Below are 25,363 nucleotides of genomic sequence, written 5' to 3' on the forward strand. Positions count from 1 at the left end.
AAAATAGAATCTTTAAACAAAAAAAGAAAACAATCCCATTTACAATTGCATAAAATAGAAAAAAATACTGATGAATAAATTTAACCGAGGAAGTGAAAGACTGCTACACTGAAAACTATAAAACATTGATGAAAGAAATTGAAGATGACAAAAGTAATTGGAAAATTATTCCATGCTCATGGATTGGAGAATGAATATTGTTAAAATGTGCATTCTACCCAAAACAATCTACAGATTCAATGCAATCCCTGTCAAAATTCCAATGGCATTTTTTACAGAAGTAGAACAAACAATCCTAAAATTTGTGTGGAACCACAAAAGACCTTGAATAGCTAAAGCTTAAGAAATAAGAAGGAAGCTGGAGGCATCACACTCCCTAATGTCAAACTATATTACAAAGCCATAGTCATCAGGACAGTATGGTGTTGGTATAAAAACAGACGCTTAGATCAATGAAACAGAATAGAGAGCCCAGAAATAAACCCATGCATATATGGTCAATTAATTTATGACAAGCCAAGAATATACAATGCAGAAAGAACAGTCTCTTCAATAAATGATGCTGGGAAAACTGGATAGCCACATGTGAAAGAATGAAATTTGACCACTATCTTACACCATATGCAAAAATTAACTCAAAATGAATTAAAGACTTGAGTGTAAGACCTGAAACCATAAAACTCCTAGAAGAAAACATAGGCAGTAAGTTTCTTGACATCAGTCTTGGTGATGATTTTTTGAATTTGACAGTACAAGCAAAGGCAGCTAAAGCAAAAATAAACAAGTGGACTACATCAAACTAAAATCTTCTGCACAGCAAAGGAATTCATTAGCAAAATGAAAAGGCAACCTACTGAATGGGGAAAATTATTTGTAAATCATATATCTGATGAGGGGTTAATATCAAAAATATATAAAGAACTCATACAACTCAATAGCAAAAACCCAAACAATCCAATTAAAAAAAGGGGAGAGGATCTGAATAGATATTTTTCCAATGAAGACGTACAAATGGCCAACAGGTACGTGAAAAGGTGCTTCATGTCACTAATCATCAGGGAAATGCAAATCAAAACCACAATGAGATATCACCTCACACATGTTAGAATGGCTATTACCAAAAACAAGAAATAACAAGTGTTGGTGAGGATATGTTGAAAAGGGAACCCTTGTGCATGTTGGAGGGAATGTAAGTTGGTACAGCCAATATGGATAAAAAAAATTAAAAATAGAACTACCATGTGATTCAGCAATTCCACTTCTGGGTATTTATCTGAATAAAATGAAAACACTAACTAGAAAAGATATATGCACCCTCATGTTCATTGCAGCATTGTTTGCAATAGCCAAGATATGGAAACAACCCAAGTTTCCACTAATGGATGAATGGATAAAGAAAATGTGGTGTATATATGTATACACAACACAGTATTATTCAGCCATAAAAAAAGAAATCTTGCCATTTGTGACAACATGGATGGACCTTGAGGGCATTATGCTAAGTGAACTAAGTCGGACAGAGAAAGACAAATACCATACGATCTTACTTATTAAAAAAAACTGAGCTCATAGATACAGAGAACAGATTGGTGATTGCCAGAGGTGGGGGGTGAGAGTGGGCAAAATGAATGAAGAGGGTCCAAATATACCAGCTTCCAGTTATAAAATAAATAAGTCCTGGGTATGTAATATACAGCATGGTGACTGTAGTTGATAATACTCTATGGCATATTTGAAAGTTGCCAACAGAGTAAATCTTAAAAGTGCTCATCACAAGAACTATCATATAACTATATATTGTAACTATGTATGGTGGCAAATGTTAACTAGTCTTATTGTGGTGATCACTTTGCAATATATAGAAATGTAGAATTATTATGTTGTACACCTGAAATTAACATAATGTTGTATGTCAATTACATCTCAATAAAAAAAAAAGAAGACTCTGGTTGTCCTCTGGCTCTCTTTTAATTGCTTTTGCATAATTAGGCAAGGTTCATGTCCTTTAAAAACTGCGTACTTGTCCAGGAAGTGTTGTTTGAGGATGTCAGAAATCTGGGAAGAATGGCCACTAGTGGAGAAGGCAGCAGAGTCTCAGCTCTGTCACTTCCTAGCTGTTTGACCTTGAGCAAGATCTCTTACTTCTCTGAGCTTTGATATCCTCATTTCTAAAATGAACTCGTCTTCCCTACCACACACAATTCTTGTAAGGACTGAAGTATAAAATAGCATGTTATGAGGATTAGCACTCTTCTACTGCAAGTAAATTCTCTGTTCTGTAGGCCACTAAGATTGTGCCTTAGGACTGGTGTCTTCTCAGTGCCTGTGATGAGTATCTTCTGAAAACCACCTTTGAAAGGAACAGAGTTCAGAGACCACACTCAGGGATGGTGTAGGCTCAAGGTGGAGAGAGTGTGTCCAGTTTGAGTAAGGGGGATGTGTATGGCATCAAATCTCAGAAAGGGAGATTTGAACACTGAGTACTCAAGTCTTGGAATTGGAACCCAAGACTAACCAATGTTATCCTTTTCTCTCTCCCCTCCTTTTTTTCTCTTTTCTTCTCTGTCGTTTCAGGTGCATGATGACTGCCGAAGACGGTTTTCCAAGGAATGCTGCTTTGGAAGTCATCGAACATCAGTCATTCCTCCCACTGCCCTCAGCGACCCTAAAGGAGATGGTGAGTTGCTAAACTGTAACCTCACAAATACACTGAGGAGGGGGGGAAGGTGCAAAGACTGGAGAAAAGGACTGTGATTAAATTATTCTCCTCCACAATCAACATTTCTGGGAAGTAGGAGTATGCATCTGTGTAGAGAGAGCTCCTCTTTCTCATTAGAGCTTTGGGATGGTGAATGTTGATGTTTATGGTGTATATGTATGTGGGCATGTTCTCTGTAGCCTCTGTCACAATTGTTTCTGAATGATCAGAATTAATTTCAGCTTTTTCTTGATTTTCAGACACTAGATAATCTATGAAATGTTTGTTTACTGCATGAAGACCCAAGTCATGTTACTTTTAGAATAGAAACTAACACCAAGGTTGCCACCAAATCTGAAACTAACATGATCATTGCCCCAATACACCCCATTGATGCTTTGTCAATTCCTGGACAGCAGTGATTTATTGAGAACTCTATTCATAAGGTGTTTGAAGGTTACAGAAAGATCCAAGAGCATTGCCAGAACTTATGGTTATTGTGGACCCAGGATATTGATATAATATGGCAAGACAAATTAAAGTAGCATATGATAAGCACAAAAGGAGTGATAGAGATACTTGGAGATCAGAAAATGTTAGGAGTGTCAACCAATTGTATGTAGGAGGTTGCACAGAAAGGAGGTAGTAATAAAATCAAGGCAGTAAGAGTAAACTTTGTATGGAGTCTTCTATGAGGAGGTCTAGAGATATTAGAAAAGAGGAAGCAGGGGCAAAGGAGAGAGACGTATTGTTTAGTTTTGTGTTTGTTTTTTAAGAATGGATAAGACATGGAGGCAGCATCGTGTAAGGAAAAAAACAAGGTCTAGGAAACCATGAATTTTAGTTACTTACCAGCTAGGTGACCTTGGGTAAGTCACTTACATTCTCTGAGCGTTACTTTCCCCATCTATAAATGAGAATGATACTGTACATTGTGAGGATAAGTGATAATATGTAAAGGGCCTAACTATCCAGAAACATAGACCCAAAAGGACCACAGAACTAAATCCCAAGTCTTCTAGCATAATGAAAACTGTAGACCCCCACAGGGATAATTCACTCTTTAGCACTTGCTAATGATGCCTTTTTTAGTTCATATCTCCTTCTCCACTTTTTCTTTGCTTCTTCTGAGACTCTCCTTTCTACCATTGAGTTGTTCATTTTCTTCTCCCATTATTCATTATTAAAGAATGAGAGCTGTCAAGATCAAAATGACATAGCACAGCTAAAAAGACCTGGCCTATTTCACTAACAGTAAGAAATTTAGAGATCTAATATGTTTACCAACTGACATGCTACCGTTTCACTAAGCCAGTGAAGAGATACAATGCCTGCTAATTTCAGTTTGTGTTAGCTTCACTCTGTTTATGACCAGTTTCACTTACTGGAGGAAAGTTCAAACGCTTCTTGGAATGTTTAATCTATATTTTGCTAGTATGCTAATGTATCCATCTCTGACATATGAGATGTCCACTGGTCCAGAAGTGATTTGAGAACCAACATTTCATTGACTTAAAAATTATTCCCAAATGGATGCTTGCTGCCCACTTCATTGCCAGTGTTAGCTGGAAGCAAAGAAAGGAAAAAAAAGAAGAATATAAAGTTTCCTTTCTCAGAGAACAGAAGGAGATGATGACTCCTCTAGCTGTTAAAACATGGTTTTAGAATTAGACATAGCACATGTGTACATGTGTGCACATATGTACACACACTCAGAGCCACTCTAGTCTCTTCCAGTTCATTTTGCAACCCTAACACAGATACAGACATTGGTACATGGAATGAGCCATCACATAGGTTTCTGCAGGCAAGCATACTCATATGTCCCCATAATGACATGCACAGACACAAAGCTAACCTCACTCACGGATGCATACATATATTATACTCAGATATACTCAAATATTTATCCACATATAGCTACCTACCAGATAGTTGACTAAAGAGATGATGAGATTGATGATGTGGTAAATAAGAGATTCTTGACTGGATAGGCGAAGGAAGGGACTAGGGGGAAGATGGGGTTGGTAGAAGAGGAAAAGCAGCAAGCTAGTCAGTCGAGCAAACTCAGACTACTAATGAAAGTCAACCTAGTCTTAAATCTGAGACTTTTCTCACCCCCTCAGGGGGAAGATGTCTTTGAGTAAACTGAAGGATGCCTACCTCAGCATCTCACAAATCAACCCAAATAGGTGTTAAGGGTCTGCCACCTCTCCTTTGTAATTGGACAAGTTCTTGTGCTTCCTGTCCTTGTGGAATTTTGGTTTTTGTTTTCGGTTTATCTTCTCCTATCCTATATCACTTCTTATTCTTGTTATAGATTGTCAACTAATGGCACTGCTCCTTTCTTTTGCTTTCTACCAATGACATAACATTATTGCTCAGAAGCACCTGAGCTAAGCCATTCTTTTTGTGTAGTGTCTCATCGAATGTGCCATGAGTTAGCTTTTAGTCTTTCCTCCTAATCATCTGCAATCTTGATCCAATTGAATCTCACTTTTGCGAGCCCTTCCTTTCTATCGTGCATTACTTGCCCTGTGATTTCTTAGGAAAGTTTTCTAAGACCTTCCTATCTTCTTGACTCTTTCTGGCTTCTTGGCCTAGGCAAATATGCTGTTTAATGGATAGTTTCCCTGTTGGGATGTCCCACCTCATCTTGGAGATGATAAGGTCCTTAAAGATGATCTGGTCCAAGCCCTCTGGCCAAGCTAGGAAATCCCTTCTCCAGCATCCAGAGTGGAGTCATCCAGCTGATGACTTTCCGAGGAAGCACTTGCCATTGTTGAATAGCACTCATCCATTAACTCATTCATTTATTAAGTCCACAGAATCTAATTTCTGAGAATGCCTTCTAATTACCCCTTTTTCCTGCCCAGTCTGCTTGGTAAATTCCTTCTCTCATCCTATAGGGTGAGAACAAAATGAAACATTATCTCTTATTTGAAGGCTTCTGTAATTGCCCCTCCCCACTTCCCCAGACAAATTACTTACTTACTTTGCTATAAACCTAGAACACATATCTCAGAGCACCTAACACACCATATTATAGCTCATCACATGTCTGTCTCCTATTCCAGACTGTGAACTCTCTGTACCCCTAGCACTTAACTCAGACCTGGGTACATGGTATATGCATAGTCAAGATTTGTTATATGAATTCATTAATACATTTACTGAATACTGCCTATATGTAAGGCTCAGTGATGAGCAATCTAGAGAATAAGAGATGACTAAGACAACATCCCTGATTCATATGAAAGCAAAATAGTGTATTGCAGTGGTTGACAAATGTAAGAATGCATCAGAATCATCTGGAAGACTTGTTAAAACACAGATTTTTAGGCCCTACCCCCTAGAACTTTTGATTCAACAGAATCAGTGCCCTGGTTAGGGCACAAGAATTTGCATTTCTAACAAATCCCCAGATGATGATGCTGATGCTGTGTGACTTTGGACAAGTTACTTAACCTCTCTGTGCCTCATCTATCATTTGTTTTCTGCCAATAGGAATAATAGTTGTACCAGGTGCGTTATGAGGGTTAAATGAGTTAATATTTGTAAAAGAGGATTTTAAAATACAGGAGAGGGAACAGTAAGCCAACCTTATGCAGCATTTCTGTGGTATGAACTAAACAAATTCGAGAGGGACTGTTGACTCCCTAGTTTTGGGCACTGTGGCTATATTAATGCAGCTCAAAGAAGCATGAGCTTTTTTTGAAAGGCTCTTTCAGGCTGTTGACTCATCTGGAGCTTAAAGTCAACTAAATCCCCTAAGCCCCTTTCACACTTGATGCTGCCAAGCCAAGTTCCTATTGTCCTGTTCGGCTGCAATTTATGTCCTTGAGACTAAAGGCCAAGCTTCACATTTATCCTCTTTTCATCTTGTTGACTTTGGCCCATCTGCCCACTGAGGTCCTTTTTCAATCTCGATTCTGTCATCCGGTAGCTCTCCTTCCAGCTTTAGGTGCTTCAAAGTTGACAAGCTAGCCTTCTATGTTTCCATTTGAATTGATTAAAATAATTGCATGGTACAGGACACTCCCGTACAGGTAACACCAGCCTATTCAAAACAACCTTGTGGGCACGATTACTTATCTGGTTATAAATCTGCCTAATATTACTACATTCCAGCCCACAATGCCACCCATTTTTGTCACCTTGTTGATAAGATTCTCTTGACAAACTTGGCCCTACTCAAATTCAGATGTTCTCTGATTCTGGGGGAAATGCTAGATGGGGCTGCCCTTGTATTCTCCTGGGAATGGCTTCTGCCAGCACTGCTTCCCCTAGTCTTCTCATCTGTGACAAAATTAGGTTTGACACTGAAGTTCAAGTTGCCTTAATGACAGAATTTTCTTTTTATCCAGCAGCTTTCTCCCCACCCTGGTTTATTTTATTTATCATTGCAACATGATGCTATTATACATGTGAATAAATGAACACCCAAAGAAGTTGGATGTTTGTCCTAGGTCAGTGAATACACCTAAAGGACAACGAACTGTGGCACACAGCTGCATTTTGTTGTAGAACTACACTGCAGAAAGCAGCCCACGCTCCAAGCTTCCAAATAGATCTAGAAATTATTTCAGCTACATCCTCATGGCTCCTTAACTTACAGATAGCATTAGCATAATTTTCCCTATTTATTAATTCAATTCCTGACTAGTTAACATATTCACATGGTTCAAATTTTAAAAAAAAATAGAAACACACATAGGCCCACAGTATTTATTTTAAAAAGCTTTCTGCTATCTTTTCTCTGATCTTCTTAATCTCCTACAGCCCCACCCTATCCCCACTCACAAACAGTTGACTACTGCCGTTTATCAAATACCTTCTAGTATTTCTTCATCTATATACTAGGATATATAAATATATATTCTTATCCCTCCTCTTTTTAACACTGTACACATTGTCCTGCACTTTGCTTTTTTTCCCCGCCTTCTCAGCATATTTTGGATATCTTTTTGTGTCAACAATAGAGTGCTTCCTCACTCTTTTTTACAGCTAAAAAATATCCCATTATATAGATACACCATAATTCATTTAACCAGTCGCCTATTGTTGGATAATTTGGTAGTGTTCAGTCTTTTGCTGTTACAAACAGTGCTGCAATGAACAACCTCATACGTATGATTTTACATATACATCTATAGGAGAAATTCCCAGCAGTGTAATTACTGGGTCAAAATGCATATGCCTTCATCATTTTCATAGATACTGTCAAATTGCCCACTATAGGGCTTCTGTCACTTTGCACTTCCATCCTCAGTGTATGAGAGTGCATATTTCCCCATGGCCTCCTCAATCAAATGTGTTATCTATTTTTTTCTGTTTTTGCCAATCTTCTAGACAAGAAAAAATGGTACCATGGTCTAGTTTTAATTAGTATCTTTCTTATTTTGACTAAGTTTGCTCACCTTTAAGAGCCAATTTACATTTCCTTTTCTCATCAGCGTAACACCTAGTTTATTTTTATCTAACACTGGGAAACAAGTTAGTTTTTTGAATAGCCCATTTTGCAGATACCCAAAGCAGTGAAGATGTTTGCTCTAGGTTAGTGAATAAACCTGGAGGGCAGCCAGGAAAGGAAACTGGAGCCCAGATAGCTCACAGTAGTTGGTCTCACTGCTACTGCTCCCTCACCTTTAGAAAGGGACTAACCCAAAGGGCCTTTGACACTGTTAAAAAAACATTAAGGGCATGGACAGGTCTATTCCAGGACCTCTGGCAGGGGGAGTCCTTGCTTGCAAGCAAACCTCACAGGTCCACCAGATGTTGGCAGAAAGCCGTTTCCATGAATCTTTTAATTGGGCTACATACTCAAAGTCGCATGCTCACCTACAGGGTGTCAACAGGAGGTTGCTGAGTAAGGAAGTGAAGCAGAGCAGAATCGAGTTCTGAAACAAAGGAGGCACAAGACGAGGGGACATAAGACGAGGGCCAGGCCATGAGTTGGGGCCTGCATTGTCGGTTGGGAGGGGAGCAAGCACGTAAAAAGATACCACCTTTTGACTATTTTCTTCATATATCTTATGGCCTGACCCCTACCTAATGTTTCAATTCCATACTGAACAGTCTCACCCTAATTTTTTTTTTCTTAAAGATTGGCACCTGAGCTAATGAGCTGATGACTGTTGCCAATCATTTTTTTTTGCTTTGTCTCCCCAAATCCCCCAAGTACATAGTTGTATATTTTAGTTGCGGATCCTTCTAGTTGTGGCATTGGGGACGCCGCCTCAACATGGCCTGATGAGCGGTGACATGTCCGCGCCCATGTTCCAAACCGTCGAAACCCTGGGCCCCTGAAGCAGAACGCACGAACTTAACCACTCAGCCATGGGGCCGGCCCCCTCACCCTAATTTTTGAACTGCTTCCTCTAACATCTTCTCATTTATCTCGTCCCTGCCATCTCTCTGACTCCATCTTCTGCCACTCTCCCTCACTCCACAACAGACATATTATTCTCTTCACTGGTCCTCAGACACCCCGGACAGCCTCCCTTCTTTGGGTCCCAGCACTTATTCTTCCTCCTGCCCCAAAAAACTCTTCCCCAAGATATCTGTACAGTTCACTTCCTCACTTCATTCAAATCTCACCTCAAACGTCACCTCCCCAGAGAAGCTGTCCCTGACCACCCTAAAATAACATCCCCTTCAGTCTCTGTCCCCTTTCCCTGCTTTATTTTTCTTCATATCATATTATTGTATTTATTTATTTATTATAGTCTTCCTGCCTCCATTAGAATATAAATTCCACAAGAGCAGAGATTGTTTCTATCTTGTCCACCACTGTGTTCTCAGAACATAACAAGGACAGGCACAGAGAATGCCCTCAATACATATTTGTTGAATGAATTAATTAATGTGTCTTAACTACCATTGTGTTAACATATTACCTTTTGTAAAAAAAAAATGTTGAAAAGGGTACTACTTTTGGTTAATGTGTTCAGGGAGAGTAACTACTTCCAAGCAATGCTACGGAAGGGACACAGCAGGCTCCCATTGTAGCTCTGAGTCCTGGCAAGCCCTGAAGATTTGGTGCATCACTGGCTAGCTGGCTTAGGATGCCTTCAAGCTTTAATGACCAATGAGTAGAAATTGGCCCATAGAGGAAGCCTGCTTTAGATTTTTCCAGGCAAAACAGCCATGAAATCTGCTCAAGTAAGCGGTCTTCCTTCAGGCTCCCTTTCACTCAGGCTACAACAAATGGGACATTTCAACCCACCTCCCTCCCTTGACCCACACCATTCAGGAGCAAACCACATACCTTTTGCCCTTTGCATTTATTTTTGCTGGGACATCCTGGCAAGCCACAAGCTCACAAGGTTTAGGGGCTCACAATTTGTCTAGCATCTCCTAGGGGGCCATTGCTCACTGCTTGTCTCCCTGCCAACAGACTTTAAGACTCAGCACAAGCTGACATGCTTTGGCAGTTTAGACTGCTTTAACTCCACTTCTCTATGGGGAACTTAAGTGTTGGGGATTATTAAAAGCCTCTCTCTTGTTCAGACAATTTCCCGATAGTCTTGTTTCCCCTGAAAGTTGGTGTGATAACTTGGATTGCTCTGCCAGAGCCTTAAAGGAGTTATTAAAGCTCCCTGCTTCACCCCACATTGATACGTTTAGTCATTAGCTCCTGGCTAAAGACCTGGTATCTTCTCATTGTGAGAACTGAGGTATCCCCGGCAGAGAGGACTAATTGGTGTGCTGATCCTCCTCCTGGGCTCTCAACCTTCTCCTTGCTCAATTTCCACTCAGCATTTTATTCATCCTTGGTTGTGGCACCAATTTCCTTATTCCTTGTGTTCCAACATACTCTTGTGTATGAGTCTGTCTCCCCAGCTTGAGGGCAGCAGCTATACCCTTAGCAGTAGTAGTTGCTCAGCAGTAGTAGCAGCAGGTAGTAGTTGCTAAGCAAATGTTGGTTGCCTGGCAATAGCTGGGCAAAGGCCAGCTGATTTTTAAAAATAAAAGCTCCTTTGGGTTTTGTCCTGACTTCCCCTCTGTTCCTCAGTCTCAGGAGTCTGGCACACAAGGAAACTCTGGGAGGTGTTGGATATGTCTATTACCTTGATTGTGATGATGGTATCATGGGTGTTTGCAAATGTCTAAACTCATTAAATTGCACATATTAAATATGTACAGTTCATTGTATAGCATTTATACCTCAATAAAACTGGTTAAAAAAAATCTTTGCAAAATTTGATGATAAGTCATGTCTTGTTTCCATCTCAATGGCCCTTTTCTTTTTTTCCTTCTTTTTCTGTTTGTCGTGTGCATGTATCAGGCCAATTAGTAGTATCTTCAGACTTCTGGAGTCTCGATTGGTCATCAGCCTGTTCATGTCCCCTTCTCATCTTCATTAACTCCAAAAGTGGCGATCATCAAGGGATCGTCTTCCTCCGAAAATTCAAGCAATACCTTAACCCATCTCAAGTGTTTGACCTGTCGAAGGGCGGACCTGAAGCGGGGTAAGCATGGGGTAAAGGATATAGTTGGGTATGTAGAAGGGACTTCTCCCTCTATACTTTCTAGACAAAGATAGGCTTCCTGGAATTAGTTCTAGTACCTGGGCAGGAAAGATCTATTTTCTTAAGTCAGGACACAGACAGACAACTCCAGAGCATTTTGGGTTGGCTTGTTGAAGGACTTTTAGCCCTCTCCCAGGTATCCTTTCAAGCCCAGATTTGCTCTACTTTTTCAGGTTGGAAGAGGTAAAATTATGTCCCCTGACCTCAGAGGAGGAGGCAAATGAATAATTCTGTCCACCTTTCTTGTCACTTACCCTTTCTTTTTTCTGGGGCCAAGCAGATATAGCTCTACTACAGGCCTGTTTTATTTGGGAACCATCTGGATGTTCAGCCCTGGTTTCTGTGAGCCCACTGGCCACCATGCAAGGCATTCTTCCCAGGCCTCAACAAGTAGATTTGGCTAGGTTACTAGTAGACTGCACAGCAAGGTTGAGCACAGAAGAGTGTGGGTTGAGGCAGGTTCTCATCTCCAGGATTGCCTGTGGGAACATTGCTTGTGATGTTAGGTACACAGAGAGATAGGGGCTAAAGGAAAGAAAGTAGGTATAGCCTGATAGCAGGGTACAGAAGCAGCAGTCCTTGGGTCCTGGAACATTGTAGGAAAGAGTTGTAAAACCCAGGAGTTCATTAAATGACTCCCTTTCCCCCTCTTCCTTCCAGGCTGTGCATGTTCAAGAACTTTGCTCGCTTTCGCATTGTGGTTTGTGGTGGTGATGGCAGCGTGAGCTGGGTCTTATCTCTGATTGATGCCTTCGGATTACATGAAAGGGTGAGTCCCTAGCTGACTCAGTTTAGCCGTTGCTAGGGAGACTGGTGATGTGTAGCTACTCATCCCAAGAAGTCCCTGGTCTTCACTATCCTTGTCTGTAAAATACATGTTTCCCACTGGTTTCATAGTCAACCTGACTGGTAGATTCCCAATCTAACCCTGCTCACCTAGACCATTTTCTGGTTGTCTATCTGTGGAAAGGAGAAATGAGGGAGTTAGCAGAAAAAATGACCAGCGTTCTATTCCCCAAGCCCTAAAGTGAAGATTTGAAGGGGATAGAAGCAAGCAAAGAAGAAGTAGCCTCAGGCAGCATTCAGCCCTCAATTTCCTATCCCTCCCGAGGCCATTGCTTTTCTTCCCTGAATCTCAAGAGTAGCAGAAACTTTCCTCTACTTCTCTCGCCTCTACCTAGGTAGCCCCCAGCTCTTCTGATTCCAGTAGTTTTGTCTCCTGAGGCACCTCACCTCCTTGGCCAAGCCTAGATAGAAATTTGTGGCTATATTTCTCTTTTATAAGCATGGCTATAAATATTGGCATACTCCAGCAACTTTTCTCTTTAGTGAGTAGGTTCTGTATTGCCAGGAATGGGGCCCAACACCTTAGGGAAAATTTCACTCAACTTCAAACATCTTCCTATTACACTTCCTAAGATCAGAAGTCCCTTATTGCCACTGGCTTTGAGACCACAATCTTTCCCAAAGAGCACCATCTGGGTTCTTTTATGGATGGATCTTGGTAGGACTGTCTGGAATGAGTGCCTGGTTTGTTCTTGCAGTGTCAGCTGGCAGTCATCCCTCTTGGAACCGGCAATGATCTGGCCCGTGTCCTAGGCTGGGGTGCATTCTGGAACAAAAACAAGTCGCCTCTGAACATCCTCAGCAGAGTGGAGCAGGCTAGTGTGAGGATTCTGGACAGGTGAGTGGCTAAAAGATCAGGCCGTTGTGCCTCTTCCAGTCCCACATCCATTACTCCCAGTTTCATCTCCTCAATCAGGAATGTTCTAACCTCCCTCACAGAGCCTCATTGCCTTTATGGCTTTAGTGCAGGGTGGTTTAGGGGCCCTTGTCTATTAGGAATCCAGGGTCTACCATGTATCCTTCAAACATCACTGAAGCCCCTCTTCAAACTTAAAAGATCCTAGAGCAGGTGCCTCATGAGTAAATTTCAAGGGTCCTGTGAACCTCCTTCAAATTGCATAGCTAATAGTCTATGTAAGCATATTTTTTTCCTGAGAAAGTTTCTATCTTTCTATTCTATTCTAGAATAGTATAGAAACTGTTCTATAGCTTTATCAGGTTCTCAAGGAAACTCAAAAATATGAAGGTTCATAAACAATTAGCCTAGATTATCTCTGCTCTAGAGAAGAGAAAGTATTGCCATCCTGTCTTCTGAGAAGAAAGATTTTCTATGCTGGGACATAGTATTTGATTTATGGAAGCCCATAAGGATATCCTTGGAAGGTTTTTCAAGTTACCAAGCTGGGCCCTACCACAAAGATTCCTATTCAGTAGGTCTTGGGTGCGGCCCTGGTCTGTGTATTTTACAAAAGCACTTCAGGTGATCTTGAGAGTTACCTCTGGTTGAGAAGCACTGCTCTCTGAGAACCCTGTGGTGGGATTCTTTCCATCACACTGGCCTGGAGAAGTCATGAAGCAGAGACACCTCTTGTAGTATACCTTGAGATCAGGTGGCCTGAGATAGCTTAGGCATCCCCTACAACGTATCTTTCTCCACAGCATAAACATTTGAGCTCTTTTTTGACATTTGAAGCCAGCCTATGATGAAACAGAGCCCTAAATATCTGTCTTCTAACTTTATTTCAGATGGAGTGTGATGATCCGTGAGACTCCCAGACAAACCCCATTGCTAAGAGGACAAGTTGAAATGGATGTACCCCGATTTGAGGTAACTACCACCCAGCTGTAATTCAGGCCAACATCTTTATTACACAGTGAAATAATAGCCAAACCCAGAGAGAAGCTTTTGTATTGTCCATGGGCTTGATGAGACTGAGATAACTGAGGACTTGGGACATGTCAGTCAGCAGCTATTTACCAAGCAGTGTGTTAAGTACTGGGGATATAATTCATTCAGCCATTTACTTATTCATTCACTCAAAAGATTTATGGAAAATATTTATAGATTAACTACTATGTGACTGTCGTAGGAGTGGTTCTTATATGCTAGTTGGTAAAGAAGAATGACATAGTCCCTGCCGTCATGGAGCTCATAGTCTAGTTGCACTGGTAGAAAAATAGTTTTAACAAAGTAGTATGAGCGTTAGTATATAAGGAAGTAGGGTGGGGGTGGGAACACCTGGCAGATGTGCCTAACTCAGTGTGGGGGAAATCAGGGAAAGCTTCTCAGAAGACGCCCCATTTTAGAAGAGATTTAAGGATCAGAGGGAGTTAACAAGGATAATAAGAAAGAGGAGGCCTGTTCCAGACAGTTGAAGCAGTGTGTGTTGTTCCAAAGGCAGGAGAGAACATGGAATAGTCACAGAACTGAAATACATTCATAATGTCTGAGGCAAAGTGGCCAAGGAGGTGGTCTGCAGGGAGAGTGACTAAAGATGAGGCTACAGAAGTAATCAGGGCCAAGCCAGGAAGGACCTGGTAAACCGTGGTAGGAAGTTTGAACATTTATCCTAAGAGCAATGAGAATTGTAGAAGGTTTATTTTCTTATTTTATTATGAAAATCCTCAAACATACAGGAAATTTTACATGGTAGATTCTACCATTAATATTTCAGTCTATTTTTTAAAATCATGTATCTATCCATCTCTCTGTTCTGCTACCTAATAGGAAGGTTTTAAGCAGAGGAGTTCCATGGTATGTGGAGAAACAATTGAAGGAATAAAGACTAGAGGCAAGGAGAAAAGATAGGAGATATTGTAATTGTCTAGACAAAAGATGATGGTGATTTGGACTGGTGAAGTGCTAACAGGGATAAGGAGAAGTGGACATATTTGGTACACGTTGAAGAGAGAATCATCAGGACTTGGTAGATGTTTGAATGTAGGAGGTGATGGAGAGGGAGGAGTAGAAGTCCTAGTTAAGAGTACAGACTCAAGAGCCAGACAACCTGGAATTGAGTCCAGGCTCTGCCACTTATCAGCTCCCCCTTTTCTGTGCCTCAGTTTTCTGTTCTGTGAAATGGGGATAATAACAATTCTTATCTCATAGGGTTGTTATAAGGACTACATGATATATATATATATATATATATATATGTATGTATTTTTAGCTTAGAATAGAGCCTGGCACATAGTAAGTACTATATAAGTGGATGCTATTATTATTATTACTAATATTATTATATAAGAGGTGACACTCTGGCATTGGAAAGATGTGGGTTTGAATCCCAGATCTATTATTTACTGGCCGTGTAATATGAGATTGTTCATTCATTTGAAACATGGAACAAACAGTACCTCCTTCATATGTTTTCGAGTAATAATTTAAATGAGAGGAAACAATAGACAGCTCTTATTTTTAGAATGACCACAGATCTAAGGTTATCTATGGGGATCTTCAACAAGAATTCTTTGATTGTGATTATTTCCTGAGAGACAGTTGAGTTCTCATAAAGAGTTAGTAGCAAATAATGAAGGAGTGAGAATGGGCGGCACACTATGTTACGGTGCTAAGATTCCAGAGCTGAAACACTCTTTTTCCCCTTAGGCTGCTGCCATCCAGCACTTAGAATCTGCAACCATTGAGTTGGACAAAATCCTGAAGGCCAAGTACCCCACAGAGATGATTATTGCAACCAGGTCAGTCTTCCTTTGGCTCTCAAACTTCGAGGTGTGTTTTTACCCCTCACGTGCTGCTCCTCAGTCAGAGATGGGGTTCATTTTGATAGCTTGAGGTGTTGAGGCCAAGGAAAGTATATGTTTACTTTCCCAAATTGTATTTCTCCCAACTCAAACCTCCTGAATGAAAGTTTAGGAAAAGAAGATGAGATTGGGGTGAGGGCTCCAAAAAAACAAAATTGCAAGCCAGAGATTTGGAAGAAGGGTTACAGAAGGGAAACACAACATTCCACACCGTTCAATAGCATAGCATAGCTCCCTACAGGAGGGACACCTTGGTTTCCATCTGATACCGGGAAAGCTCTCTGTAGTGCCTACTACAGTTGCTTTCTCATAGCCTGAGCAACATATTCTCCCCTTCTCAATATGTGGGTTTATTCATCCCTTCTGGGACTCTCCTGCCAAGTCTACCACACTCTCCTTTGAGAAACTCTCCCCACGGGGACAGTCCTCCCAATGTCATTATGTTTGTACTAACTTAGCTGGGCCATTGAACCATAGCTGATTTGACCCAGGGTAAAATCCTGACCCAAGCTGAATCAATTGAATTCTCTTTTCTGGAAATTCAGAATTAGGACTAAGAAGTTGTAGTTAAACTCCCTTGAGTACATGCATATTTCACCATATGTACATGAAAAAGCAGAAAAAAACAAAGAGAGGGGAGAAGGAGTGGGAGGAGAGGGAGAAGGAAAGGGAGAGAGGAGAGATCAGGAAAGAGACAGAGAGAATGAGGCAGAGAAATATGGAGACTGATGACGTTATAAGAGAGAAGGCTCTGGACCTCAACAGTCCGTGTCATGTTGTGCCATCTGTCTTATCTTTCCAGATTCCTGTGCTCAGCAGTGGAAGATTTTGTGGTTGATATTGTAAAGGCCTGGAGTCAGATAAAACAGAACAATACAGCAATAGAGTCTGTGATTTTGAAAGTAAGTTTCCATTCCTTTTTGTCTTGTGCTCTTTGTGGAGCCAGGGCCCTCTTTTTAATAAAAGCAAATGTGTCTCTCACTGGGCATTGTGAAAGAAAGGCAAGGAGGAGAAGCTGGTAAGCCTCCCTGATGGGGAAAGTCCAACCTCATCGAATTTCCATCTTTCCCCAAATGAGAGTGGCACCATGCATGCATATACACGTACCATGTACCTAAGCATCTGCCTACACCTAGACACAAGGGTACACCAAGGATATACACACGTGATTGTGTACCAGAACATGCTTGAAAATATGTACAAACAAACGTATGCTAGAAATACACTCATATTCGCCTCTATAACAAGAGCAACAACAGCTGACACTTGCATAGCACTTACTCTGTGCTGGGAATTTTCCAAGTACTTCTAATATATTAATTTATTTAATCCTCACAACTGCCCTAGAATATAGAAGTACAAAACATTAATTGACTTGCCTCAGGACACAAACTATTAAGTGATGGAGCTGGGAATCAAGCCATAATCATGCAGTATATCCCCAAACATACACACATACAAAAATAGACACCAGGCACCCATGCAGAGGCACATCCGCATCCATAGGAGCATGCCCATGAAAATGCCAATCCAGAAATGTTTCTTTCCTCAAGTTTTCCATGTTGCATATCATTTTACAAGCCAGTCTGACAAGAAAGACTCGGCAATATACATTGATGCCTGCAGCTGCCCAGAAACAAATGTCTATTTGATCCTCTAACACCTTTTGATTATCTCATCACATCTGCCCAAGTACTTCTTTCCCCAGACTTTCATCTCCCACAATGTAGTTTTCTATGCTCAGTGTTCCTGGCCAACCACTACCCCTCTCCCCCTTTCCCCATACCACCCAGGCTCCTCATTCTGTCCTCTCAGGCACTGGCCCCTCATAACAATGCCCTGTTTCCCTCCTCCCTCTATAGAGTGACTTAATGTATGATAAACTCAGTGTCCTGATTGATGTCCTGGCTGATGAGGCAGCAGTTGAGAAGAGTGCTACAGGAAGTGCAGACAGTGGCAAGGCAGATGGAGAGCCCTTCATCCCTCAAATAGACCACATAGCCAAGTGCAAGTTGGAGCTGGCCACAAAGGCCCAGAATCTCCAGAAATCCTTGAAGCTCATCATATTCCAAGTTGAACAAGGTAAGAGTCCCAGGGTTGTGGTGATCGAGGCAAGGGAAAGAGAAGGTTCCAGTGGATGGTTTACTGGTCTCCCTTACTCTGGGTTTGCTATTTAACTTCACTACCAAAACTTGACAAGATCCTGCATTCATATGGCATCCAAAGTCAGTCCTCAGATTCTGCTGATTTGAAAAGCCTCAGTCCTGATAAACTTCCCCTTTGACTCTTCCTACATCCCAGGCGCTCAATTCTTGCTACTCATTTAGTTTTGGAACTAACACTCATCCTAAACAATTATAGCTGCTAAGTGGCCTGGCTCAAAGATTTGTCAGCTTCCACCACCAGCCATGGAATTTTTTCTACCTGCTCCTGTTTCCTTCCAACCACCAAGCCTGTGACTATTTTAGAAAGAAAATCATGTTCGTCTCTGCATGTCTTGCACAGTATTAATCAGGCACAAGGGCCCAGAGAGTGGTCCTGGCAGCTTCAGAATTGATTGCCATTTCCAACAACTCATGACAATCTGCAAGCTTCTAATTCAGTATGAAAACTCTTTCAACTGGGGCCGGCTCCGTGGCTGAGTGGTTAAGTTCGCGCACTCCGCTGCAGCAGCCCGGGGTTCGGGTCCTGGGCGCGGACATGGCACCGCTCGTCAGGCCACATTGAGACGGTGTCCCACATCCCACAACTAGAAGGACATGCAACTAAGATATACAACTGTGTACAGGGTGGGGTTGGGGAGATAAAGCAGAAAAAAAAAAAGATTGGCAACAGTTGTTAGCCCAGGTGCCAATCCTTAAAAAAAAAAAAAAGAAAGGAAGATGGGCAACAGTTGTTAGCCCAGGTGCCAATCTTTAAAAAAAAAAAAAAACTCTTTCAACTCCTCCAACTTCTTAATTTAACATTTTGGTCCCCACTTCTTCCCCACAGTGCTTCTTTGAAAAACAGATCAGAAGATGGTATAAGACCAAGTATGTTTGGCATGAGCTATTGGAATTGAGAAGAAGTCCATACAGCATGACTTTTAGCCATGGTACCTTCTCCTGCCTTGGTACCTTTAGGTATAACCTCAGCCAAATTTCCAAGAAAGAAAGGAAACTTCCCTTCTGCACTGTGGAAGAATTAAACAGTCAATTTGCCTCAATTTCTGTAGTTAGTTTCCAAATAGTGGGGATCAGATTAATCTGATGTAGCCATAACCTTGTTATAACCAACCCTCAGCCTGCTCCATCAATACATAAGTCAAATTTGGAAGTGCAGCTTGTGTCATGGTTACAGAGAAAGGCATCCTTGGTAGGATAGAGATTGAACCTATGAGCTTTGGCACATGCTGAGAACCTGAGTTATACAACATATGAGAACTGGTGAAAGGAAGGAGACTTCTCAAATATTCTGGGTATGGCTGAGACATTTGAGTGAAAGAATGGCACGGTCCTAGAGGCTCAAGTTTGGAACAAAAGTCGTGTGAGTAAATGAATTAACAAAGAGATGAGAATGGAGGTAGAAGAGCAGAGGATTTCCCACCCTGCTCCCCCTACCCTGGCCCTGAGTTTCAACCCATAAGCACATTTACTGGGTGAAAGAAAAAGAGTAACCAGTAAAATAGAGAAAGTTCAGACACAGATATGAAGAGACATGGGGGCAAAACTGTAAAAAAGCTGAGACTACAAACAGCATCATGGAGGGGAAGTGATGGTCAAATTGTCTCCATTGTCTACCCACACACTGAACGGCATTAACTAAACAAAAGAGATGCTCAAGAAATGCTCAATAAATGTGACCAATCCTCCTTCCTTTCCTTCCTTCCTTCCTACCTCTTTTTCTCTATAGTTCTAGATGAGCAAAGTCGACAGACAATATCGGTTAAGAACTTTACTTCAACTTTATTCCTGGAAAGTGACTCAGAAGATACTAACCAGACGAGCCCAAAACATGGTAAGGATCTTTCTCTTCTTCTCTTATTTTAGCCTTCATCACTGTCTTCTAGTTCCCAGAGAATAAAGGTGTGTTTTCATGCGTTTTCCTTTGGCCATAATCCTACTCTGTGGTAGATATCCCTTCCTCTTTCCCAGAGACCTCGTGATCCCATGCCAATGTCCAGGAGTAATGACCCCATTAGGTCCTTTGGAAAGGCTGGCCTGATGAAATCCAAGATTTGAAGCTGTTTTCACTGCCAGCAAGTAAGCAGCCCAGCCTTACTATTCTCTTACTGGAAGTTCCTGTCATCCAAGATGATCCCTCTTTGGAATGAGAACACTGAATATTATCTAGGAGAAAGTCATTGAGCTTGACCCTGCTTCCATAGAGAAAATAGGGTGAAATACAAGTGGGGGAGAAGGGCATTCTTGTCTGTATCTGACATCAAGGTGATTTCTTTTGTGTCTAGGTTCTCGTTGTGGCACTATGACTTCTATATCTTCTCTTAAAAGGGAGGACCTAGATAACCTCAATTTAGAGCACTTACATTTTACACCTGAAACTATGTAAGTATTTAGCGCTATCACCTTTGTATGGCTTCTTCTTTTCTTTGGTTAAGAGAATAGTCTAAGGATACCCAGAGCCAAATCCTGACTCTACTTACTAGTTGTGTGACCTTACACAAATAATTCAATCAATGTGAGCCTCAGTTTCCTCACGTATAAAATGGAGATAATTGTAGAACTTGGCACATAGGTTTGTTGTATTTATTGAGTTTATATATGCAAAGTACTTGCACTGAGCAGTTCTGGGCACCCACAGTAAAATGCTATATGTGTTAACAGTTATTGTTGTTGTCATTATTATTATAAGCACTTAATAAATGTTGGCTGTTGTTATTTCAAAGGACCTGTTTTTCCACGGTTGCCTTTAACAGTAAATGATTGCAGGTGCTAAAAAATAAATGGGCATTTAAACGACTAGGTAGTAAATTTAAAGAAGTCTGGCTCATTAGCCCTACCTCTTTAGAATATTTCCAGCAGCCAAGTTCCACCACTTTAACTCATTTTGAGTTCCATTAAAAAGATCAGTTTGGACATCAGTTAGAGAAAACCCAATTTCTGGACTGTGGTCAAGGGAGGCAAATCTCATGTGAGAGATGTAGGATCAGTTTAGTAATGAATGAAAAAAATTACCTGTGATTGAGTAGCTAAACTGTACCCATTTTCAGTTTCTCAAAAGAAGGGCACAACTAGAAATTAAGTTTTCTGCAGCTTCTCATTCATTCTTATCTCCAACCCCCACTCCCCTCCACTTCGTCATTGGCTTAAGATCGTGTCTGAGGTCCCATGAACCTACCTAAGGAGTTTTGATCAATGGTGTGCTGGCAAAAATTTAACAGCCAGCTGTCTGGTGGGGGGAAAGCTCTGATTTATTCCTGGTGTAAACCTTTCCACCACGGCCTATTTCAAGCTGCTGATATAATGCCATTGAATGCAGACTTTGGAAGTGATAGACATAATCAGCTTACATGAACTCGTGTGAACTGGCTCCAGCACACCACTGGTTTTGATGTTGACACCCAAGATGCATGCAAAAGAATAAAAAAAATTGCTTGGCACTTTTTTTTCTTGTATATATATGTTTACCTTCTTTTTATCAATCTTTTCCCTTAGTGCTACAAAGGAGTTCAGATATCTCTGAAAACAGTAGTGAAGACTTTACTCTCATCATATGTTTTATCTGAGATACTTAAAAGTTCTTTTAGAGTCAGTGACTCTGTTTTCCATATGTGGAGAAAATATTGGCCACTCATATCTGAGGGCCTCCAAAGATAACTTCTTTATTATGAGTCCCAATCCCACTGAATCTTCACAACTGACTGGGTGCCCTCTCTTACAGCTAACAAGCTAGTTGTTAACACAATAGGATATCTACATGTGCTTCTCAAGAATATAAAGGCTTTGCCCAACGTAGAAGAGGCTTCTCTCAGTGGTTTTCGATCTTGCAGATGAAGTCTGCAGCCCAATGTTAACAGCACTTCTTTCCTGCACCAATGTCTGTCCTCTTCTTCTCTTTGGCTAATTTCAGACGCTTCAAAGAAAGGTGTGTCATGAACAATTATTTTGGAATTGGACTGGATGCTAAAATTTCTCTGGAATTCAACACCAGAAGAGATGAACACCCAGGACAATACAAGTAAGGAAAAGAAACTTCCCTCCCTACATACAAACACACAATCACAATACACATATGTATTCCTACATCCCCTAACTCTCAGACAAGCAACAGAAAGAAAGAGGTCCTTTAGAAGTAAAATACATCGATCCCAATGTTAGCCTACTGGGATGGCTTGCCCCAAATATTGACTTGGTCTGTGATGACTCTGCACTGGCATCCTGAACTTGGAGCTGCCTTCATAGCGAGAACTGTGGATTGCTGTATAAACACAGTTAATTGTTACTCTTATGGAAAACAGATTACATTGACTCGATTCAGCAAATTACCTATCTTTGTTCTGCCTGTGAAAGCTTGACCAGGTCCTAATAGTGGTTTCAGGTCTGTTTTTGCTTGGCAAGGCTGCAAAATATCAAAGATCGTCCTACTGGTTCTCGGTGTTCCTAACCTGGTTCCCCTGAACCCATTGATTTTATCCCATCCAGTGTTGGCCTGCTTGGCCCCTTCTGGTACTTTTGTATTACAGACATACCCTGAGGCAACCTCAGAGTTCTTGTGGTAAATTGAAACTACAAGTAAAAGGAAGCATGACCCCACGCCCTTCCCCCTCACCACTACCCCTGGCCTACCACCTACCACCAGAACCTCTTTCTCAAAGCAGACCTAGGCTGAGGAACAAGTACTTTACCAAATATGTGGTTTTCAAATATTGTTTCCCAGTTGCTTGTCTTTTTTTGTTGTTGCTTGTCTTTTCATTTTCTTAATGATATCTTTTGAAATACAAAAGTTTTGAATTTTGTTGAGTTCCAATTGATCATTTTTTTTTCTTTTATGAATCATGCTTTTGATGCCATATCTAAGAAATCTTTGCGTAACCCAAGGTCTTAAAAATTTGCTCCTAGGTTTTCTTCTAAAATTTTTGTTGTTTTTGCTCTTAGATTTAAGTTTATGATCTGCTTTGAGTTAATTTTTGTGTATTGTATGAGATAAGGGGCTAAGTTCTTCTTTTCGCATGTGGATATCCAATTGCCACAGCACCATTTTTTTTATTGCGGTCGTAATAGCTTATAACATAGTGAGATTTCAGTTGTACATTATTGTTTGTCATACACCATATAAGTATGCCCCTTCACCCCTTGTGCCCACCCTCCACCCCCCTTCCCCCTGTAACCACTAATTTATTCTCTTTGTCCGTAAGTTTGTTTATATTCCACATATAAGTGAAACCATATGGTGTTTGTCTTTCTCTGTCTGGCTTATTTTGCTTAACCTGATGCCCTCAAGGTTCATCCATGTGGTTGCAAATGGGATGATTTTGTCTTTTTTATGGCTGAGTAGTATTCCATTGTATATGTATACCACATCTTTATCCAATCATCCATCGATGGGCACTTGGGCTGCTTCCACATCTTGGCTATTGTGAATAATGCTGCAATGAACATAGGGGTGCATAAGTCTCTTTGAATTATTGATTTCCAGTTCTTTGGGTAAACACCCAGTTGTGAGATAGTTGGGTCATATGGTAGTTCTATTTTTAATTTTTTGAGAAATCTCCATACTGTTTTCCACAGTGGCTGCACCAGTTTGCATTCCCACCAGCAGTGGATGAGGGTTCCCTTTTCTCCACAACTTCTCCAACATTTGTTGTTTTTTGTCTTGGTGATTATAGCCATTCTAATGGGTGTAAGATTGTATCTAAGAGTAGTTTTGATTTGCATTTCCCTGATGATTAGTGATGTTGAGCATCTTTTCATGTGACTATTGGTCACCTGTCTGTCTTCTTTGGAAAAATGTCTGTTCCTATCTTCTGCCCACTTTTTGATTGAGTTGTTTGTTTTTTTGTAGTTCATTTGTGTGAGCTCTTTATATATAATGGAGATTAACCCCTTATCGGATATATGATTTGCAAATATTTTCTTCCAGTTGGTGGGTTGTTTTCTCATTTTGATCTTGGTTTCCTTTGCCTTCCAGAAGCTCTTTAGTCTGATGAAGTCCCACTTATTTATTTTTTCTTTTGTTTCCCTTGTCTGAGTAGACATGGCATTAGAAAAGATCCTTTTAAGTCTGATATTAAAGAGTGTACTGCCTATATTCTCTTCCAGAAGTTTTATGGTTTCAGGTCTTACCTTCAAGTCTTTGGTCCATTTTGAGTCTATGTGCGTGCATGGGGAAAGATAATGGTCTACTTTCATTCTTTTGCATGTGTCTGTCCAGTTTTCCCAGCACCATTTATTAAAGAGGCTTCCCCTACTCCAGTGTATGTTCTTGGCTCCTTTGTCAAAGGTTAGCTGTCCATCACAGCACCATTTTTTAAGCTATCCTTTCCCCCAATGAATTGTGTTGGAACCTTGTCAAAAATCAATTACCATAAATGTAAAGATCTTTTTCTAGACTTTCACTTCTGTCCCATTGATCTATGTATCTATCTTATGCAAGTTCCACATTGTCTTGATAACTGTAGCGTTACAGTAGGTTTTGAAATTGGGAGATGAAGTCTTCCGACTTTCTTCTTTTTTGGAATTGTTTTGGTTGTTCTACATATTTTGCATTTCCATATAACTAAACTATTTCTATAGATGAGGAAACTAAAGTGCCCAGAAAACTCACGGTTTCAAACAGGGTCCAAATAATTTTGTGCTAGCCTTTTTACATTTCAAAACTCATGCCCTGTGGCGACTCATTTCTATGGCTGTACTTTAAAAGCTCATAGTAAACTCTATTCAGCCTGTGATTGTAAGCCCCCTGCCTGTTTTTATCAGAGATCCTACAGTCAGCAGGACCTTGTCCTTCTCACTTCCACCTCAAGTCTCCTGATATCCTTGCCTGTCTCATATTCTCTCCACTGGCTCCTCCTCTACAATCTACCAGGGAAGCTTACCTCTGTTCTATAGCACTGAATTAAGTGTTTGATATAGAGGTCTTGGAAAATCCCTCCACTTTGGCAGAAAAGTTATGCTTCAAAGAAATTGCAGTCTTGGGGCCGGCCCCGTCACCGAGTGGTTAAGTTCACGTGCTCCACTTCAGTGGCCCAGGGTTTCACCAGTTCGGATCCTGGGCATTGATATGACACCGCTCATCAGGCCGCACTTACACAGCATCCCACATAGCACAACAAGAAGGACCTACAACTAAAATATACAACTATGTACTGGGGGGCTTTGGGGAGAAGAAGAAGAAGAAAACAAAAAAAGATTGGCAACAGATGTTTGCTCAGGTGCCAATCTTTAAAAAAAATAAGAAAGAAATTGCAGTCTGAGAGTCTTATGTTTCAAATGAAATTGATTCCAAGCATCTGAAATCTTGTGCTCCTGGAGTAGCACTTGCCAAGGTAGCTGGCATGTACCAGTCAGTTGTGCTCACAGCTTTT

The 25,363-nt window shown here is 40.9% G+C and overlaps 1 protein-coding gene across 1 annotated transcript in view; it reads left to right on the forward strand.

Annotated features, from left to right (window-relative positions):
- Positions 1-25,363, forward strand: part of DGKK (diacylglycerol kinase kappa) — a 116,070-nt gene that overhangs the window by 74,637 nt on the left and 16,070 nt on the right. The window contains exons 8-18 of the mRNA XM_070502792.1: positions 2,575-2,677; positions 10,989-11,172; positions 11,893-12,001; positions 12,777-12,916; positions 13,825-13,906; positions 15,686-15,777; positions 16,643-16,742; positions 17,703-17,922; positions 19,732-19,836; positions 20,288-20,384; positions 21,910-22,017. Coding sequence (XP_070358893.1) covers positions 2,575-2,677; positions 10,989-11,172; positions 11,893-12,001; positions 12,777-12,916; positions 13,825-13,906; positions 15,686-15,777; positions 16,643-16,742; positions 17,703-17,922; positions 19,732-19,836; positions 20,288-20,384; positions 21,910-22,017 — 1,340 coding nt within the window. The remainder of the gene's footprint in view (positions 1-2,574; positions 2,678-10,988; positions 11,173-11,892; positions 12,002-12,776; positions 12,917-13,824; positions 13,907-15,685; positions 15,778-16,642; positions 16,743-17,702; positions 17,923-19,731; positions 19,837-20,287; positions 20,385-21,909; positions 22,018-25,363) is intronic.

The sequence above is a fragment of the Equus asinus genome, chromosome X, assembly GCF_041296235.1.
Source record: "Equus asinus isolate D_3611 breed Donkey chromosome X, EquAss-T2T_v2, whole genome shotgun sequence".
Classification (NCBI taxonomy): Eukaryota; Metazoa; Chordata; class Mammalia; order Perissodactyla; family Equidae; genus Equus; species Equus asinus.